Source organism: Lissotriton helveticus, chromosome 7, assembly GCF_964261635.1.
Source record: "Lissotriton helveticus chromosome 7, aLisHel1.1, whole genome shotgun sequence".
NCBI classification, from domain to species: domain Eukaryota; kingdom Metazoa; phylum Chordata; class Amphibia; order Caudata; family Salamandridae; genus Lissotriton; species Lissotriton helveticus.
The window spans coordinates 51,902,759-51,921,354 of record NC_136068.1 but is presented as its reverse complement, the minus strand read 5'-3'; the positions used below and the strand labels follow the sequence as shown (position 1 = coordinate 51,921,354).

General features: G+C 43.5%; 1 protein-coding gene across 2 annotated transcripts in view; it reads right to left on the bottom strand.

Moving 5' to 3' along the window:
- Positions 1 to 17,646, bottom strand: part of SYCE3 (synaptonemal complex central element protein 3) — a 289,471-nt gene extending 271,825 nt beyond the window's left edge. The window contains exon 1 of one of the 2 annotated variants that reach the window (XM_078651398.1): positions 17,522 to 17,646. In XM_078651398.1, coding sequence (XP_078507524.1) covers positions 17,522 to 17,602 — 81 coding nt within the window. In that variant the 5' untranslated portion in view covers positions 17,603 to 17,646. Of the gene's footprint in view, positions 1 to 17,149; positions 17,186 to 17,521 lie in introns of those variants that run through there. The other variant, XM_078651399.1, reaches the window with a different exon arrangement.
- Positions 17,647 to 18,596: the final 950 nt, after the last annotated feature.

Genomic DNA, 18,596 nt, shown 5'->3' with positions numbered 1-18,596 from the left:
TCCCCGCGTTAAACTCACTAGATCTGGTGGTCGTAGTTTTTCTCACCTGGCCCCTAAGCTGTGGAACTCTCTCCCTCTTCCACTCAAGACCTCCTGTTCCCTTCTTGACTTCAGGAAATCCTTAAAAACTTTGCTTTTCTCCCACTGCTATTAAATTCTTCTGTTTCAACTTCAGGATCCTATAGCGCCAGGAAACTCACGGTGACAGTGCGCTCAACAAGTACCACTTAACATTAACATTAACAGTTCCTGGCACTGAACAAAAGTATTTTGTTTCCTGATACGCCCCTTGTGAAAGAACAGAATGCTGTCTCTCCCAAGGAAGCAAGCTGCTAGATAGACAGAATGTAATAAAAAACAAGACGTCTTTGTTATTACCACTATAATTAGGGGCCGAATTCTGAAAGAAACTCACGAAAGTCTACCCATGTTACATGTCTTAGCATTAATGCAGATTTACGTATGTCATGAATTCACAAGAATTTAAAGTAGTAGACCAGGAAATCTTACTCCTAGAAAATATTTGTTAACTGTATTTTACCAGTAGCAAACATGCATATGTAGATTTGTCCTTGTGAATTATCTGTTGAGCGTTTGCAAGCCCACTTCCCCTTCAACCTCTTTTTTACCAACCCTGGAAGAAGTTTTCCTTCTGCCCTTGTCAGGAGTGCATTTCCAACCTTTCTCAGTATGGGAAAAGATTAGAGAAGAGCTGGTGAAACCCCTTAAAACATGCAAGTTAGTAGGTTTGCACAGATTCGAAATGGCATTCCAACCCTGGAACTCTTACTTACTGCTTTCTCAAGCCCCAGTATGTCGATCTGCAGAAAGGAGGCAAAACAAGGAAATCGCTAGTATTCAAACCCTACTATAGTATTTGCCCTGACATAATCAGAAACACTATTATCAGAGCTCTAATATAATGAGATTGCTGCCATAATTTGCTACAGCACTACATGACACCAAAGGGACAAGTAAATGTTTTTTACAAGGCATGTAGATTTATGAAGAAACATGTCCCATGGACAATATGGAAAAGTCGATATTTTATTAAATTCCACAACCCTGGGTCTAAAGTGCAATGTTAGCCTGGCTGGAAAAACATTCCTTCCTAGAGAGTCCCTTTTATAGGACGGTTTCCCTCCCCCGCCAAAGGTGGCATGCTTCTTCATTGGGGAACCTCCTCGTATCAAGATGCCTAGTCATGATACTGGCTACAACCCCCTCACTGAGAGGTAGGAGTTCATGGATGTTTTTGTACTAAGAGATATATACTAAATACCCAATTGTAGAGATTGGTGATAAAAGTGATTAAACCTAACTACAGGGTCTGCTGTTATTAATCTTAGCCCAGGACTGTCCCAAAAAATTCTTGCAGCGGACCCTGTCGTTAGTTTTAATCACTTTTTCTTACTTGCTCTTCTGCCCTTACCACACCAAGCTCTACAATTGGGGATATATATTTAAGAATGCACTGGAGGATTTAAACAACTACTACCAATCAACGGTTTGCGTAGCCATAGACAGACACAATTTTTTCCAATGGAGACAAACTAAGATAGAAACAGTCAAGGATTACATTGCTGCACTCAAAGGATTTGCAATATAATGCAAGTTTGGCTCCTTGCATGATGAACTCGTCAGGGACCAAATCATTATGCATTCCAGTGGGTGGGTGGTGTTGCTCCTGTAAATGAGATTATATAGTAACTGTTAAGAACGCAGAGATGTTAAAAAGGTGTGCCAAGGCTGTGTTACAAAATGGTTAGGAAGTGGTGTCTATGTGCAAAATAACAAATATGAACAGAACCGTGAAAAATAATTGGAAGAAAAATTGGAAGAGTTGTGTTTTAAAACAAAAAGATAAGGCAAAGAAGGACAAACGTCCTGCCTATTTAAGATGTGGTAATAGGGGCCATTAGGCCAGAGACAAAAATTGCCCTGTGGTAAGATCCAAATGTTCATACTGTGGGCTCGTTGGTCATTTCGCTAAGGTCTGTAGAAAAAGGAATGGAGGTGACATGCTGAATGAAGAGGAGCAGGAAGCTGAGAATGAGTTGTTATGTGACGATGGTATCCCGAGCATTTATGATGCTGTTTTGGGGATCAATGAGGTAATTAAAAAGAAAACCTTATGCAGAATGACCATTGCTGGTGTGAACATACAGATTGTGGTAGATTAGGGGTCACCATACACTATTGTGCAACCTTCTGTCTAGAATGATGTTTGCAAGTGTCTTGGTTGATCAATTGATTCCAACTGATGTGCACCTAGTTACTTTCATGAGCGAAAGAATTCCTATGGTGGGATACAGATCCCTAATGTTTTAATTTAGAGGCAGGAGATCACAAGGGAAGTTGCATGTAGCAGAAAAGGGGCCTTTGGTCCTTGGGTTGATGGATCAGGGGGCCCTAGGTATCACACTGGACCCCAACAGTAAAGACCAGGTCTTGTTGTTGGAGGACCTGTGTAGTTAATGGAAGAGGAAGTGGTGAAACAGCTTCCCAATGTGCCATCTGGAACTGTAGGGAAACTGAGTGGGTTCACATACAAGATCATGTTAAAGGAAGGTGCAGAGCCAGTGTGCCATTGAGTGAGGAACATACCCATGAATGTGAGAGAATGAATTATGGAAAGATTGGATAAGTTAGAAAAGAAGGGGACTATTTATTTACCGTATTTATAAAGTGCAAACATTCATCTTCTAGGGGAGATCGAGGCGCTAGAAAGCTACCTATCTTTCCAACTGTGAAAACTGGAAATTAGGCTTAGGATCAACTGCTGAAGAATACCGTAACCTTTGAAAACGTATGTTTTTAATTTTTTCTAAACCACAAATGATTATAAGTCAGGTGAAGGTCTATGGGTAGAGTGTTCCAGTGGGCCGCTGGCAGATGTACGGACTAAGGAGGATGTTAAAGATTTTAAGGTGTAAACGCCCGCCATCTTGAGCTGGAGGAATGTCCGCTAGAGGAATGGTTATAAAGGAAGTAAGGGTTGAAAATGAATAAAGATAAAGTGATAGAATGAAATTATGTAAGAAAAATGTATTTACAATGAAGTGTGTAGAAAAAACAGTATAGAGGAAAACCGTAATCATTGCAATACTTATTAATATCATGCAGCTTGTCTACATATTAGCTTTCACAATCTTACTGTGCATATAAGATACAGATTGCACGCAGGCAACTCATGAGCAATAATTATAGGTAACATCCTAGATCTACTCGATCATTGATCCCTTTTGGATCTTGAGAATCTAGTTTCGCAATCTACAACATGATTTATTTTTTATTTTTTTCTAGATACAGCCCCTGAGGAAGGGCCAAGGGGCCCGAAATGCATAGGGCGGGCAATGAAAACATGTTCTTAATGTGAATGTTATGATTATGAAATGTTTAAACATGTAATCCAATGATATTTACAATTGGTCACTAAATGTTTAATTTTGGAAACGTAAAGTAATAACTATGAAAGTCACAACACCATGAAGGTTTTTTGTCATTCAAAAGTTACGTTGTTTATTGAATGCACAATCTAAGTTTACAATAGAAATAGTAGCAATCCAGCTGGAAGCGCAACAGTGCGCGGTAGGTCAAGCGTTTTTTGCTTGGTTTTTTAGGTCTCGCCCTGCGATTGCAGGCCAAAGGCCTGATGTCGCAGAGCGAGACTATTGTTATCATTCCGGCTTTCAAGGACTCAAAGGGAGCCGGAGAGGACAACAGACTGTCACGCGCACGCAGCAGCAGCAGCAGCAGCCTGCCGGGATCAGGTCGCGCGCATCAACAGGCTCTTCACAACACATGCACAACACACATACAGCCCCCCCACGCATACACACACACATACATACATACATACAGAACCCCCCCCGCATACACACACGCACGCACGCACACACATACACAGAGAACCCCCGGCGCTTACACACACATCCCTTACCTCGTCTCGGCGTCTTCGCGCTCCCTTGCCCCCGCTCCTCTGGTGCGCGCGCACCACTAGTTTCGATTCCCGCGTCGGCTCCTCAGCCAATCAGGAGGCAGTACTCCTTTTAGACATGCTCCCTCTCTGGTCCGCTATCATTTCTAACTGCAGGGTGCGTCGTGGCCCCAGCAAAAACGGCAGCATGGGCCAATCACCTTTTTTCAAAACGTGACTGATATGCATCCCAGGGGTCTCTAACCTTTTCAGTAATGAGAGCTTCTTATGGCTAATGAAAATCATTCCAAGCTACTAATAATACCGCTGTAATTTTCGACGTAGACCCCAAGCGCCCAGATATGTCGAGAGGTGCTGCTCTCTATAAATTAATGTTTCACCTATTGGTGTGCTCAATGTTTTTTTAAAGATGTTGCACAGCAGCATTAACCGTGCCATGGTGCTTTTTTCTATGCACATTTTCCATCGTGTACACTGGGTCTGCAGCGAGTAATCTTTATCCCTCCTCCCGACAGGACCGTCGTGCCGTGATGCAAATGCGTGGAAGCCCCAGCACCGGTTTGCGCGCCTCGATGAGTCATGCCGGCTCCCTACGTGCTCAATTACTCTCCCCCAGGGACGGGCAGAGAGCAGTGGAAGACGCAGGTAAATGCACAGTACTGCACGTCCGTGCCGAGGCACGGGACTCGAACAAGGAAAAACACCAAAGCTGCCACGCCTCAGTTATTTCACGCTACACAGCTGCAACACAAACATATACATTGAAATGCCCTTAATATATTTTGCATTTTTGATGACAAAATGCCGGAAGTACTACCCGTGATCATTATTTGTTATGAAACCTAGCCGATGCTTGGCTAAACTTAGCGTTTAGAAGAAAATAGTAACTCAGAAAATGTAATTTGGAATTATGCCTTTGTTACAGAATTTACCTTGCAATTATCTACGATGCTCAATATGTTGTCTTTTGTAATGTGAATGCACATAAATGCACGCAGTAAACAGACACACGTTATCATGAAGTCTAGCAAAAATGCAGTCATCCGTGCACACAGTGCAGCAGAGATACAGCCAACAATGAACACAGCCAGGTATCCACCACACAGGGCACCAGAAGGTAAAGGGTTATGGACACAAGCTGAGCATCAGATGATTCATAGTGGAGTTCACAAGGTGATGTACAAGATGATGTGCATCAGGTGGTTCATGGCATGACAATATTACTCATGCATCTAAGGGACCCATCCGGCTGATATGTGACAGGGGAGTTCTGGCTGATGCACCTCATGAGAGCTCTGGGTACGTGCATCGGGGAACACTGGGTGTTGAATACGAGATGCGAACTGGGTGATGTGCAGTTAAGAAGTGCAGGAATGTGTGCATTATATGGAAACATGCTGATACGCAACATGGAACCAGGGTACAATGGTTTCACATGGTGTTGTGCAACAGGCGAGACACATTAATGTGCAATTGTTGGCAAATGGTGATGTCACACTGGATCAGGGTGTCCCTCATCAGGCATGAGCAGGTCATCCAGTCCTACTTTGTCTCTGTGTTTTAAGACTGGTAGTGTTATTCTCAAAAAACAAATTCTGAACTACTGCGGCCTAGCCCTGCATCTAACCCCCTGCAGGCAGCCTCCCCCACGCCAAGTTTCACACAGCCTTTCTACTATTAACGGCGAGGGGTTGGCTGCTTGCACCCCACCCCCCACGGACAGCCAGTCCCCCGGCAGTAGACAGCATGGGGTTGGGCTACAGGCAGCCAATGCATCACCACATATGGCTGCAGGCAATCAATCCCTTGGCATGCATGGTCTTTGGTCGTGTGCAGCGTGAGGTTGGCTGCAGAGCCTGACCTGCGCTCATCTCCCCTTCCGGGCACAGCCTTGGGCCATGAGCGGCATGTGATTGGTTACAGGCAGCCAATGCCTCAGATGGCTGAACCAACAAGCATTGGCATAGCCAATAGGTCTCGCCTTTGGGACCTTATAAGTGTTTAGCTATGCAACAGGTGATGTTGTTGCACCAAGGATATTATGCTGCATAACTAAATACTTATAAAGTCCCAAAAGCGAGACCTATTGGCTATGCCAATGCTTGTTGTTGGAAATCCAACTGACATATAAGGTTATGTATTGATCTAAAGGATCTTAACAAAAATCATTATGGTAGACAAATTTCCACTTGGACGGATCAATGAGTTCTTGTCTAAAACTAAGAGGTCAAGTGATTTTTCATGATCAACCTAACTTCTGCTTATTATCAGATTACACTGCACCAATCTAGCAGAAGTTTGACCTCAATTCATCACACTGTTTAGGTGTTACAGATTTGTATGCATGCCCTTTGGTCTGGGGTTGGCAGTCACCGTATTCCAGTGTGTGATGCATGTGTTATTTAAGGCTCTTGAGGGAGTGACGCATTTCCAAGACGATATACTAGTGGTGGGAACAGACAGACAAGAACATGATTATAGGTTGAAACTGGCCCTGGAAAAATTAGCTGCTAAAGGGATTACAGTTGAATAGAGGAAGTGCAAGTTTGCTTGGAGGACTGTGACGTACCTAGGACATAAAGTGAGTGGAGAAGGCATCTCTCCTAAAAAGGACTTAATCGAGTCTGTCAACAATGCTCCCGCTCTAACCTCGAAGGAGGAAGTTAGGTGGTTCCTTGGGTTAGCGAAATTTATTCTAAGTTTGTGAGGAATTTTGCTATGAAACATACAGATTGGGGCGGTTGTTGAAAGAACAGAAAGAGTTCAACTGGAGTGAGAAACTACACAGAGACTTTGGAGCTATTAAACGACACATTTGTACTGCTGTCCTGTTACACAAGGATTTGATGAATGTGCACCTACTGTGGCAACTACTGACGCTAGTGGCAAGGGACTAAGCGCCGTGCTAATGCAGATTTCCAATTTGGAAATTTAATGTACAGTAGCGTTGAGATGTTGGCGTGGTGTGGGCCTCAGAGAAATTCAGTCAATATCTGTTGGATTCCAGGTTTACACTGTGCATTGATAACAAGCCTCTTGTGAATGTTTTAACATCTGATGGGGTGGTTAAAGTGATCCCTCAGATTGCTAGGATAACTCTAACGCTACTCTATTTTGCGTATAACGTGGAATACCGACCAGGAACAAAGTGGTACAATATTTAAGTCACTCCCCGTTCCCCTTGAGTGAATATTTGAGTAGTGACTGTGATGAGTACAGTGTTGCAATGAGATGATTATAGGAATAGATTGGATTTCTAGCTATGATGAAGACAAAGATTTGAAGATGGTGAAGTAAGTTATCACAAAGGGTTGGATGGATAAAAACAAACTACATGAAGAGTGCTGGAAATTTTGGGAGAGCAAAGAAGAATTATTCATGAATGGTGCTGGATTCATTTTGAGAAGTGACAGGGTAGTACCTCCAAAAGAGCTAAGGAAAAAGATTTTGGAAATCAATCATGAAGGACATTTGTGTATAGAGAAGTTGCAGAGGAGAGTGGAGACATTGATTTGGGGGCCAGGATAAGATGCTGATGCAGAGATGTATGTGAATGTTTGTCTATTTTGTGCCAGCTTCAAAAAGGCACAGTCAGTCTTTTGTCCCTCTGGGCACTACAAAATGTTCAGAGAATCCGTAGGAGGATTTGAGTGTAGATATATTGGGACCCATTTTAGACTTGTGGGGTGGACCTAAATATGTAATAGTTTTCACTGACCAATACTCGTAATGGGCAGAAATTGAAGTGCATAACAAAGTGGATGCAAATACAATGGTATCCTTCCTCTTGAGGGATGGGATTCCCAAGTCCTTGTTAAGTGAAAATGGACCACAATTTACTGCTGACAAACTGGTGAAGTTTTTATCTAGGAATGCAATTAGATGGAAGCACACCCCGATTTATCGTCCCTCTGGGAACAGAGACATAGAAAGGTTCAACAGAGTGACCATGGGTAGTGTGCAAGCTGCCATTAATGTTGGCCTAGACTGGGAGAAGGAGTTGGGGGAGAATGGTTTGGGCCTCCAGAATCACCCCTACCATGACAGGCTTCAGTCCCTTCTGGATTTGAAGGGGTAGAGAACTCTTTACCAGGAACAACACCACTTGGATGAACATGAAGTTGTGTAGCAAATGGTCACTCTTTGTGGACCAGAGTAACCTGTTAAGAGAATTTAAGGAATATTACATTAAGAAACATGGTGTGAATATGTGTACTTGGTGCCATGTGACTGGGTAAGAGTCAAACTTGGTTTTAAAACCAAGAAAGGGTGCATCAGATTATCTGGCCCACTTTAAGTGACGGAAGTTTTCTCAAGGTTGACATTGCTAAGTTATGAAAAGAGTTAAGACTTCAGGAGGATGTCAAGATGTAATAAGATTTTGACTTGGAAACGTGAGGGAAGGAGCCATGATAGTGGCATGAAATTCAATGAGTGGTTGTGGGATGATGATGAATGTGCTTCAGAGTACTCTAGATGGACCAAGAGTGCAAGGGTGAGTAGAGAGGAAGTTATTGGAACAAATTACCCCTACACAAGACTAACTCTGCCGTGCCCCCGCACCCACAACCACCACCATCCCTAAGTCCAATTGCTCTGTGCCATTTGCTTGTCAGAGCAATTGGATCCTTTAAGTGCCTCGGAATTTTCTGAAAATTAAGACCCTCGAAAATGGGGTGGAAAATTAGAGAAAAGTGAAAACAACCAAAAATCAAACACTCAAGACAAAATACAGAAGATCGAGAGATCAAGAGAGAGACAATGGAAAGCTTGGAGAAAGGAATGTAACAGAATACCAGAAAAAGAATTAACAAAGAAAAATTAGTACAAAGAATAACAAGCATTGGCAATGTCAATAGGTCTTGGCAATCCGAGAGCTATTGTCTTTGGCAATGTCAAAGTAATTTATCCGTCGTTTAATTAATTGGTTAAAACATCTGTTATTAGTTCCACATTGCTATGAAGAATGCTCTAAATGACTGAGTTAGCAGAGTGCTGTAAGTGCACCATTAAAAGATTGAATTATGTATCCTTCTTCTTTTATAAATAACTAAGAATTAATATTCTACAAAAAACAACTTTGGCAACACTGCACTTGTATACACAACTATCTTAGCCCCAGACAGGAATACAGCGCATGTGTTGTTTTGGTACAGGGCATTAATCCTTTAGGTGCGTCGGACGGTTTGGAGCTGTCCGCATACACGGTGGGCTCCAAGCAGTCCTCGCACTCACCCACGGGAGAAGCACAGCGCTCCCCCTGTGGATTACCCCTCTACAGGCCCCACCAGACTCCCCCAATCGGGGCACTGTGGCGCTTACGGCATGCCAACCTCATCAATTGCAGCTGGAGGAGCCCTGGAAGCCATTTGTTTACAGCGTGTTGTGAGAAAGGGACTCCCTTAGGTGAGTCCTTCTCCAGAGGGTGGATAGGTTTAAAAACAATCAGACACCGGGGGAAAGGAAAGAGTTTTTTCTTTCCCTATGTGCCTGTTTGGAGTGGATTCCTGCTCCACGACTGCGCCGCGCATGTGGAGCAGGAATCCACACTACAAGGAATGAGCTTTTCAGCATTTTGGGGAAGCGACCCCTTATCCAAGGGTCTGCTCCCCAGGGACCATACAATAGCTGTGTTTCGACCACCCAGGGAGCTAGTTCTGCCATATTTTTTGTTAATCTGCCCTTCGGGGGAGAGGGGGGGGGTCAAAATGTACTAAGTGCTTTGGATCTTTGTATTATGATGATTACGGTGATCGACTCCTTGGCAAGGTTCGCACACCTTGGGGGAAACTTTTTGGGGGGTATCCCCCCCCACCCCACACCAAAAGGGCAGATCGGCTGTTTTTAGGCCGATCCCGCCATCTAGGGGGAACTATGTGTAGTGTGCTGTCTTGTGTGTCATTTTCTTTTATTTTGCCTTTTTAGAGGGATATTGTTGGTGCTTGCTGTGTATGTGCAGAGTAGGTACAATTGATCCAAGCATAGCTGTCCCTGGCAAGTGAATGGTATCCTATTTGAGTATATAGGTATTTGTATACTTTCTATTGATAGACTTTGCCATCTAGATAACTACATGCCAGTAGTTTTACTTTCTATTTGATAAAGCCACACTTCGTTTATTACTTATTTTAAACAATGTTGGTTATTGTTGACTTATTTGTCATGTAACTTTTATTAGTAAGAATTATGGCTAGACCCAAGATTACCGCTCAGCAGGTTGTTGGTATGCTTATCGAATCTTCCTCTGACATTGATTATGAGACTGACTCTGCATCTGAGGCAGAGGAGAAGTCCAAGATTCTGGGAGTGAATTTTCTGTCCGAGAGGAATCGTCTGATAATGAAGCTGCTCTCAGTGCGGAGGAAGTGCCTCTTTTAGAGGACGACACTAATGTGCAGCAAGAGGCTTCTGAATTGCAGCCTGGGGCTGAAAGGCTTGCCATTGGAAGTGCTGAACTCTGGGCTTCCCCAAACATGGTGCAGCCGGCAGTGGATGCCATTACTGGTGTCATAGGGTGTAGAGTGAATACTGAAAACTATTTGCCCATAAATTTCTTTGAGTTGTTTATGGACGATGTATTTTTGGATGAGATTGTTGACCAGACTAATTTGTATGCTGAACACTATTTGAGGGACAACAGTGCCAGACTTAAGCCCCACTCTAGAGCTACCTAGTGGACTCCCGCAAATCTGGATGAGATGAAGAGGTTGGGGGTTCTTCACAGTCTGAGCTGTCTTTCCCTTTGACTGCTTTGTTCCCCCTGAAGTACTTTCCCCCTTCCTGTCTACCTATCTGCATTCCTCTCCCCTGATTATCTTTCCCTCAACCATCCTTTCCCCATAAAATGCGTGTCTTGGCTATGTTACACGCTAATAACTTAAATTATCGTGTAATCTCATGTTTTTCTCCTAAGCCTATACTTGTAATTGCAACTGTAACTGTAGCTGATATAATTTTCGTATCCTGTCACCCGCTGATCCTCATGTAAAGAGCTCTGATACCTCCTGGTCTAGCCAGCGCTATATGAAACTCTGCAAATAAATAAATAAAATAAAATAAGGTTCTTCAGTTTAGCTTTGTTGATGGGATTGATAAGTCATTGTTGTCTGCATATAGGTGTACTAGTCCCTTAATGGCAACGCCTATATTTCCTGCAACCATGAGTCGTGATCAGTATTTGCTTCAACTTCAGATGTTGCATTTTATTGATAATGCTTCAGAGATGCCACAACATCACCCTGATTGTGACCATCTTTTTAAGAGTCAGCCTGTTTGATCACTTTGTAAATTGCTTTTTCTGAGATCTATGTTCTAGGGAAACAAACAGCTGTGGATGAGTCATTGGTCCTGTTCAAGGGCCAGTTGGTTTTTAGGAAAAGAAGAGAAAGGGGCTAATGGATCCAGGTATTTGTGCACTCCTGTGGGTAATTGAGGATATTCTTTGAATATTACTTGTCCTTGGCAATGGGGAGACCCCTTCCCCATTAATTACGAAAACTAAAAAATGTGCCAGGGCAAGTAGAAATATTTGTAGTCTTTTTGAATCCACTCTTCAGAGTCATTAAAAGCAAAATACAAATGGAAGGCAAGAGATTTGTAACATAGCCGCCAACACATGTTTCGCCCCCACAGTTGGCTTTTCAGCCTGGGGCTTCCTCATGGCATAGTAGGTTAATCATAAGTCGTGGTATCTTTCGGGGTTCTGAAGGTGTCCCAAGGAAAGCGTTCTATTTGTTTTCTAATGGGATGTTTTTTCTATAGTCTTTCTCTGTACAAGTTTCCTGTTGGTGCGGGCCTTTTGGTTTTTAGGCAGTACATTCCTAGCAAGAGGGCATATTTTGGAATTAAGATGCATATGCTGTCTGAGAGTAGTTCTGGATATGTCTATTATAATTTCAGGGTGTACATTGGTAGGGATTCCACTTTTGACAAACCTGGTTGTCTGTCCACTTTGGATTCAGAGAGAAAAAGGATTTTCGCTGTAGGAGATACAGAGTATGTATCCGAAGAGATGTGCGGAAGAAGATTTGTATTTACTGCCCCGAGTGTCCTTCTAAGCCTGCCCTATGTGTGCCTGCAAGTTTCAAATTGTACTACACACAACAGAATTTTTGGGAGCAACCAAGAACATACAAGTAGACTGACTGGTCTGTATCGTTTTATATTTTGTGTTCACTTTCACGGTCTGCAGTACTTTGATGTATATAGTTAGACCTGTTGTGTTTGAGGTAATGCTCAGACGTGAGTCCCGTGCTCTCCATGCCACTGGAATCAAGCTACCTGTCTGATGAGGGCTGAAAGCCCGAAACTGGTCCTAGGATGCTGGTTTCCAGACCAGGGAGGACCTGGCTTGGCAGTTCGGGCTGGACTGTTCCCATGGGGCACAGGGTCAGGACCGATTTGCATATGGCTAGGTTCAAACTGGAATGGCATGGTGAGCAAAACAACGATGGATTTAGGCCCAGATCTCTGTATTGGGGGGAATGTATGACATTGTTCTGCACTCTGTCCATCAATTGCTGTTTTTGCATTTGTCACCCCCGAGTGGGATGGGCATGCTCAGGCGTGAGTCCTGTGCTCTTCATAACACTGGAATCAAGCTATCCTGGCTTATGAGGGCTGAAAGCCCAAAACAGTTCCTAGGATGCTTGTTTCCAGTCCAGGGAGGACCTGGCTTTTGGCAGTTCAGCTGGACTGTTCCCATGGGGCACATGGTCAAGACTGATTTGCATATGGCTAGGTTCATCTGGAATGGCATGGTGAGCAAAAAACGATGGATTTAGGCCCAGATCTCTGTACTGGGGTGAATGTATAACATTGTTCTGCATTCTGTCCATCAACTGATGTTTTCGTGTTTGAGGTAAAGCTGTTTTTATCTCCTTCAAATTGGTTTGTGTTTTATTTGCTAGTGGTGTACGTGGACTGGCGCATGGCTGGCAGTGTGCATGGACTGATGCTTGGCTGGTAGTGCGCATTGACTGGCGCTTGGCTGATAGTGCACATAGATTGGCGCTTGGCTGGCGGTGTGCATGGACTGATACTTGGCTGGCGGTGTGCTTGGAACGGCGCTTGGCTGGTGGTGTGTGAGCTAGCATTTGACAGGCAGTGTGTGTGTGTAGTGACTTTATCCTGGTCACTACACACACAATTGCAAGCCTGTTCTGTGTTTTGGGCCCTTTTCTGTCAGAGGAATTAGGTCTCCCCACACAAGTGAGGTACCATTTTTATCGGGAGACTTAGGGGGGGTGCCGGGTGGAAGGAATTTTGTGGCTCTCTATAGATTCCAGAACTTTCCATTTCAGAGATGTGAGGAAATTATTTTATTAGACACAGTTGGAGGTTTGCAAGAGATTCTGGATAATAAAACATGGTGAGAGGAACGCAAATCAGCCTACATTGGAGTTGATTTTTATTTATACTTTTGTAAAGCAGGAGCAAATACCCAGAGGCGTCTTGGCACTGACTGACAGGGATAGTGACAAACTGATGATTCTTTAGGCTGAAGATCTAGGTATGTAAGCCTTTTGGGACGAGCTAAAATCCTATTGGCTAAACAGCCATTTTTTTAAAGTCTTTCTGAACAGGAGCAGAGATGTGGCTGTTTTTAATTGTGAAGGTAGGAAGTTCCAGTTCCGTCCAGTGCAGATAAAAAAACTCCTGTCTTCCCAAGAAGAAAGCTTGTAGGCAGGAACAGCCACATTATTGGCAGCACTTGAACAAAGAGTCCTGCTTAGTACATACCATCTAAAGTTTTCCTTCAGATAGCCTGACCCTGAGATGTAAAGGGTCTTTTATGCAGTACACAGGGCCCTGAATATGATGCGCTTTCGCACAGGCAAACAGAGCAAACTGTTGATAGGTGAAATCTGGGGACCTTGGACCTTGAAGGAGAGCTCCCTTTATTGACTTGTTCCCTGTAGGTCAGTCTGTTGTCAATTAGGACACCAAGATTTTTCACTCTTTTAACCAGGATCGGAGGAGAGCCTAGTTCATCTAGCCACCAAGAAGGTGACCAGAAAGTGGTGTTATTGTCAAATAGGATGACTGCAGTTATTGATTAATTTAATTTAAGACAGTTATTTTCCATCCATTCTCTCACAGCACTCATACTTACGAAAGATGTTGTTTATATCAGGACATTTACTAGAAAGAGAAACTACAATCTGGGTGTCATCAGCGTATGACACTAATAGCAACGCAAAAGATTTCACTAGGAAAGCCAGAGACGTAACATGCAGGTTGAAAAGAGTTGGGCTTAACGAGCCCTGTGGAACGCCATATTGTAAAGAGAAGTGTTTGGATGTAAAATCATTCAGGGATAGCCATTCTTGTCTAGTTCTTAAAAATGTACAGGTTGGCTAGATTTCCCTTGGTGCTGGCTGAGCTAGGGTCCAAAACCTGGAGCTACCCACAAAGGGAAAAAAGGGTCCGATTTTGGTGGAAAAATGTGCTGCATCCATGTTGGGTTTTGGGCCATTTCCTGTCATGGCTACTAGGTCTATCCACACAAGTGAGGCACCATTCCTATCAGCAGACTTGAGAGAATGCTTGGTGGAAGGAAGTTTATGGGTTCCTGCAGATTCTAGAACTTTCCATCGTTGAAATTTGAGGAAAATTGTACTTAGTCAAAGTTTGAGGATTGTTTGGGATTCTGGGTAATAAAACGTGGGGAGAGCCATGCACGTCAGCCCATGCTGGATAACCCTAGGTATCAAGTTTTTTGAAAACGTACAAGTTGGCTAGGTTTCCCTAGGTGCCAGCTGTGCTAGGAGAAAACATCTAGAGCTACCCACATTTGAAAATAGGGTCCATTTTGGGTGGAAAAATGAGCTGCATCCATGTTGCAATTTGTGTTGTTTCCTGTCTTGGGCACTAGGTCTACCCACACAAGTGAGGTATCATTTTTATCGGGAGACTTGGGGGAATACCGGTTGGGAAGAAGTTTGTGGCATCCCTCAGATTCCAGACCTTTCCATCACAGAAATTTGAGGAAAATATTTTTGTAGTCAATGTTTGAGGTTTGTAAGGGATTCTGGGTAATAAAACGTGGTGTTGGGTTTTGGGCTTTTTTCTGTAGCGGGCACTTGGCCTACCCACACCAGTCAGCACCAACTTTATTGAGAGAATTGTGGGAACATAGAATAGTAGAACACTTGATATTACCTATTGGATTTCGCTGCATGTTTGCCTTTCAAATATAAGCCAGTGCCTAGGGAAGATGACATTTTGAAAAATACCCTCCAAATCTTACGCTAGTGCGGGTACAACAAATTCAGAAATGTAGAAATAATCACTGCTCCTAAACTCTATATCTTGTGTCCTATTCTGAAATCATTTTTCACTCTGTATATTTCGCTATAAGAATTGGTTTATACTCAGAACTCAAGGGATTAAGCAAAATACAAATACTACATTCTTTACACCAGCTATGTTGAAACTAAATTCACACTTTTAAAGTATGTTATCCATAACAAATCCTGTTACATTACTAAACAAAAGACTGGAAAATAAGGGTAACACTACCTTCCTTCATAACACAACTTTCCGCAGTGTTTTGTCTCCACCGTAAATCATACTGAAATCCCTGTGTTTGGAGGTTCTTGGCATCTCGGTTGTAAAAAAGTGTGGGGGGGGTTCTCGGAAGAATCCAGATGGCTGCAGCAGTTAGACGAAAACGTTTATGGTTTGAGTGCACAGCTTGTCTTTATGTGTAGTGCATTTATTTTGTCTACTGTACAAAGAAGACAGAGTAAAGCGCACATAGCAAAAGCCCAGACAGCTGATTGGGTGGGAGGCGTGGTTCAATACTTCCCTGCTGCAAGGTCTAATACAATTTCCTGTCTGGTAGTATTAGCTGGTTTTCTCTTTCTCTACTTGTGAACTGTTTGAACAATTTAAGAAAAACAGTACAACCAGTAGGAAGCAACAGAAGCCGATAGAAAACCGCAAATTTATCAGCTTTAAGGTGCAATTTTAAACAAGCGGGTGCTGTGCAGGAAAAAGAAAGGCACGTGGCCTTCCGAAGCGGCCACCATGTTGAAAGATGAAGCACAGCGGTCGTAAGCATGCGCCAAGCTGACCAATGGAAACGATGCTGCTCTACTTGGCTGCCATGCCAGTAACTAGAGCCCTGTGCGGCATAGTAGAGACGGTGCCGCGCTGGGGCAGAACCAATATACTGCAATGGAGTTCAGAGAGAGTGAAAAAACAAGCATTTTTCTAAAGCGCTCCACATCCAAGAAAAAAAGTGGTACTGAAAACATTAGCTAAAATGGAAGCTGGGGAGCGATAGTAGTAATTGTTCCATGCTCTTGGGGAGGGCTAAACACAGGAAGAGGCATGAGGCAGGCATGCCAAGCACAAATGGGAAGAAGAAATATATAAGCGACAATAGAGCCAGAAAATAGGAAGCCTATGGGCAGGCTGAAGCCTAGAAAGTATATACATTTCTCTTTGAGACAGCATATGCGCTTTTTAGAACAGAGACCTAACAAATGAAAGAAACATGAGATGAAAGACTGAGCAAAAACAAACCCAGGTCATGAAAACAGACCCAGAGAGGGAGTAAAGGGGAAAAGAATAAAAAACATTATGACAATTGCAGTAAAGAAATTCAGACTGTGTCTACAGTAGGTTAAAATGCGAGTGTAAAGTCACATGAGGTTAATATGTATATAGAACATTTATGTATCAACTGTACGTCACGAGGCTCAATTCTTGTTTAACAGTTCAGTAGGTTGGCTCACCAACTGCTGAAATATCTATGAATACAACAGCACAACAACCTCTCTGTACAAGTACTAACTGTGAATTAGAATGTGTTACAAAAGTGAAGACTATATATCACCTACATTTGTATTACACCTACTGAAGCCTGTATAATACTGATCCTCCTAAAAAGAACCATCATTCCTCCAGAGACTTCTAGAAAGTAACCCTCTTTGAAAACGTGCATCACCCCCCACCCACCCACCCAATTTATTTTTCCTCCAATCACTTCAAACGGACCACGCTGTAAAACATCTGGTTTCCAATGCCAACGTGTTGATGTAGGCACAGGTTCAAACCCTGGGAAGATCATTTTCAGTCCTGCATGAACAGCACGAGTTTAAAAATGTACAGAATTCAAGAGTGGATTGAAAATTAAAAATATGTATTTCTAAAACCCACCGAGATCACATCAAACCACACCTCTACACTACTCCATACCTGGCCCGTCCACTCAAACGACGCTCTGTACACTACTCCATACCTGGCCCGTCCACTCAAATGACGCTCTGGACACTACGCCATACCTGGCTCGTCCGCTCAAACGACGTTCTGTACACTACTCCATACCTGGCCCGTCCACTCAAACGACGCTCTGTACACTACTCCACACCTGGCCCGTCCACTCAAACGACGCTCTGTACACTACTCCATACCTGGCCCGTCCACTCAAACGACGCTCAACCAAGCCTGTGTTCCCTTAATTCCGCCACTGGCTTGAAGTGTCGCGTCCTCTCATGTTTCCCAGTAGAACAAATGCGGTTTAAGCTACGACCAATTCCTTCTACTCTCTACGTGTTTTTATTTATTTACCTCAGAATCGAAGGTCCCGACGTCCTCTGTCAGGACGTTCCGTTTGGCCCTCAAGCCTCCGCGTGCCCAACAGGCTCCCATTGAGGTGGTGCGCGAGGAGCCACGTGACGCAGCCGCATTCAAAGGGCGCGAGGCGGATGGACGTTCGCTGCGCGCGCCGAGAGTCTCCGTGCTCCCGCGCGCCCGAGGCGGTTGAGCGGACGCTGCCGGCGTTAAGGAACCGTTCACAAACGAGATAGGCGTGTATCCTCATCAGACCTACTGTATTGTGCGCCCGAAGGATGGGCACTGTGTTTGTGTTGCTGTTACTAGCGGGCATGTTTATGTTTTCATTGTTTTCTAAGCCTGTGTCGTTATTGCTAGGCCTTGTACACGATTGAGGGGATTGGCTCTCATTAGTCATTGGCATCGAGGTCAATATATACATGTAGGGTTACCAACTGGCATGGTACAAATTCAGGACGGTCAGTGTCTAAATTCAGGACAAGGGGTCAAAATTCAGGACAAAAATTCAGGACAGAAGGTCAAAATTCAGGACATAGGGATACAGAATAGGTCTTGGCCCAATACAACATTTGTGTAACTTTAGACCGACGACCACTTACGAACTATGACGTTTATTTGGTGAGGATAAGTACCGTGAACCGCCACATGGCGCGGCATAATCACCGCGTCTGTCTATAATTGGTGGATCCGAGATTTACTTTTACCATGCTGCCACAATACTTTTTCCAAACAGTACACAGTTCATTAATGGGCTTAACATATGGTCGCACTTCAGAACTTAGTTAGATCATGAGACTCCATCTAACCCATACGCATCATTACATCATTACTACTGACTCATTCCGCCTCAAAGTGTAGTTTCAGCCATGGTGGTCTCTACTGGGATTGCTATAATGAATGTAGTGCATAATATTGGCACGTTTTTTTCGAAATTTCTCAATTTGAGATTTGTACAAAGTGCTGAACTTGTACCCCCATGTCTGTTTTTTCTGTTTCTTCTATTTCAGGAAACTCAACCGTTCTAGAAACAGAGTGTTTAAGATTAACACTACTGAGTACTTCACAAATT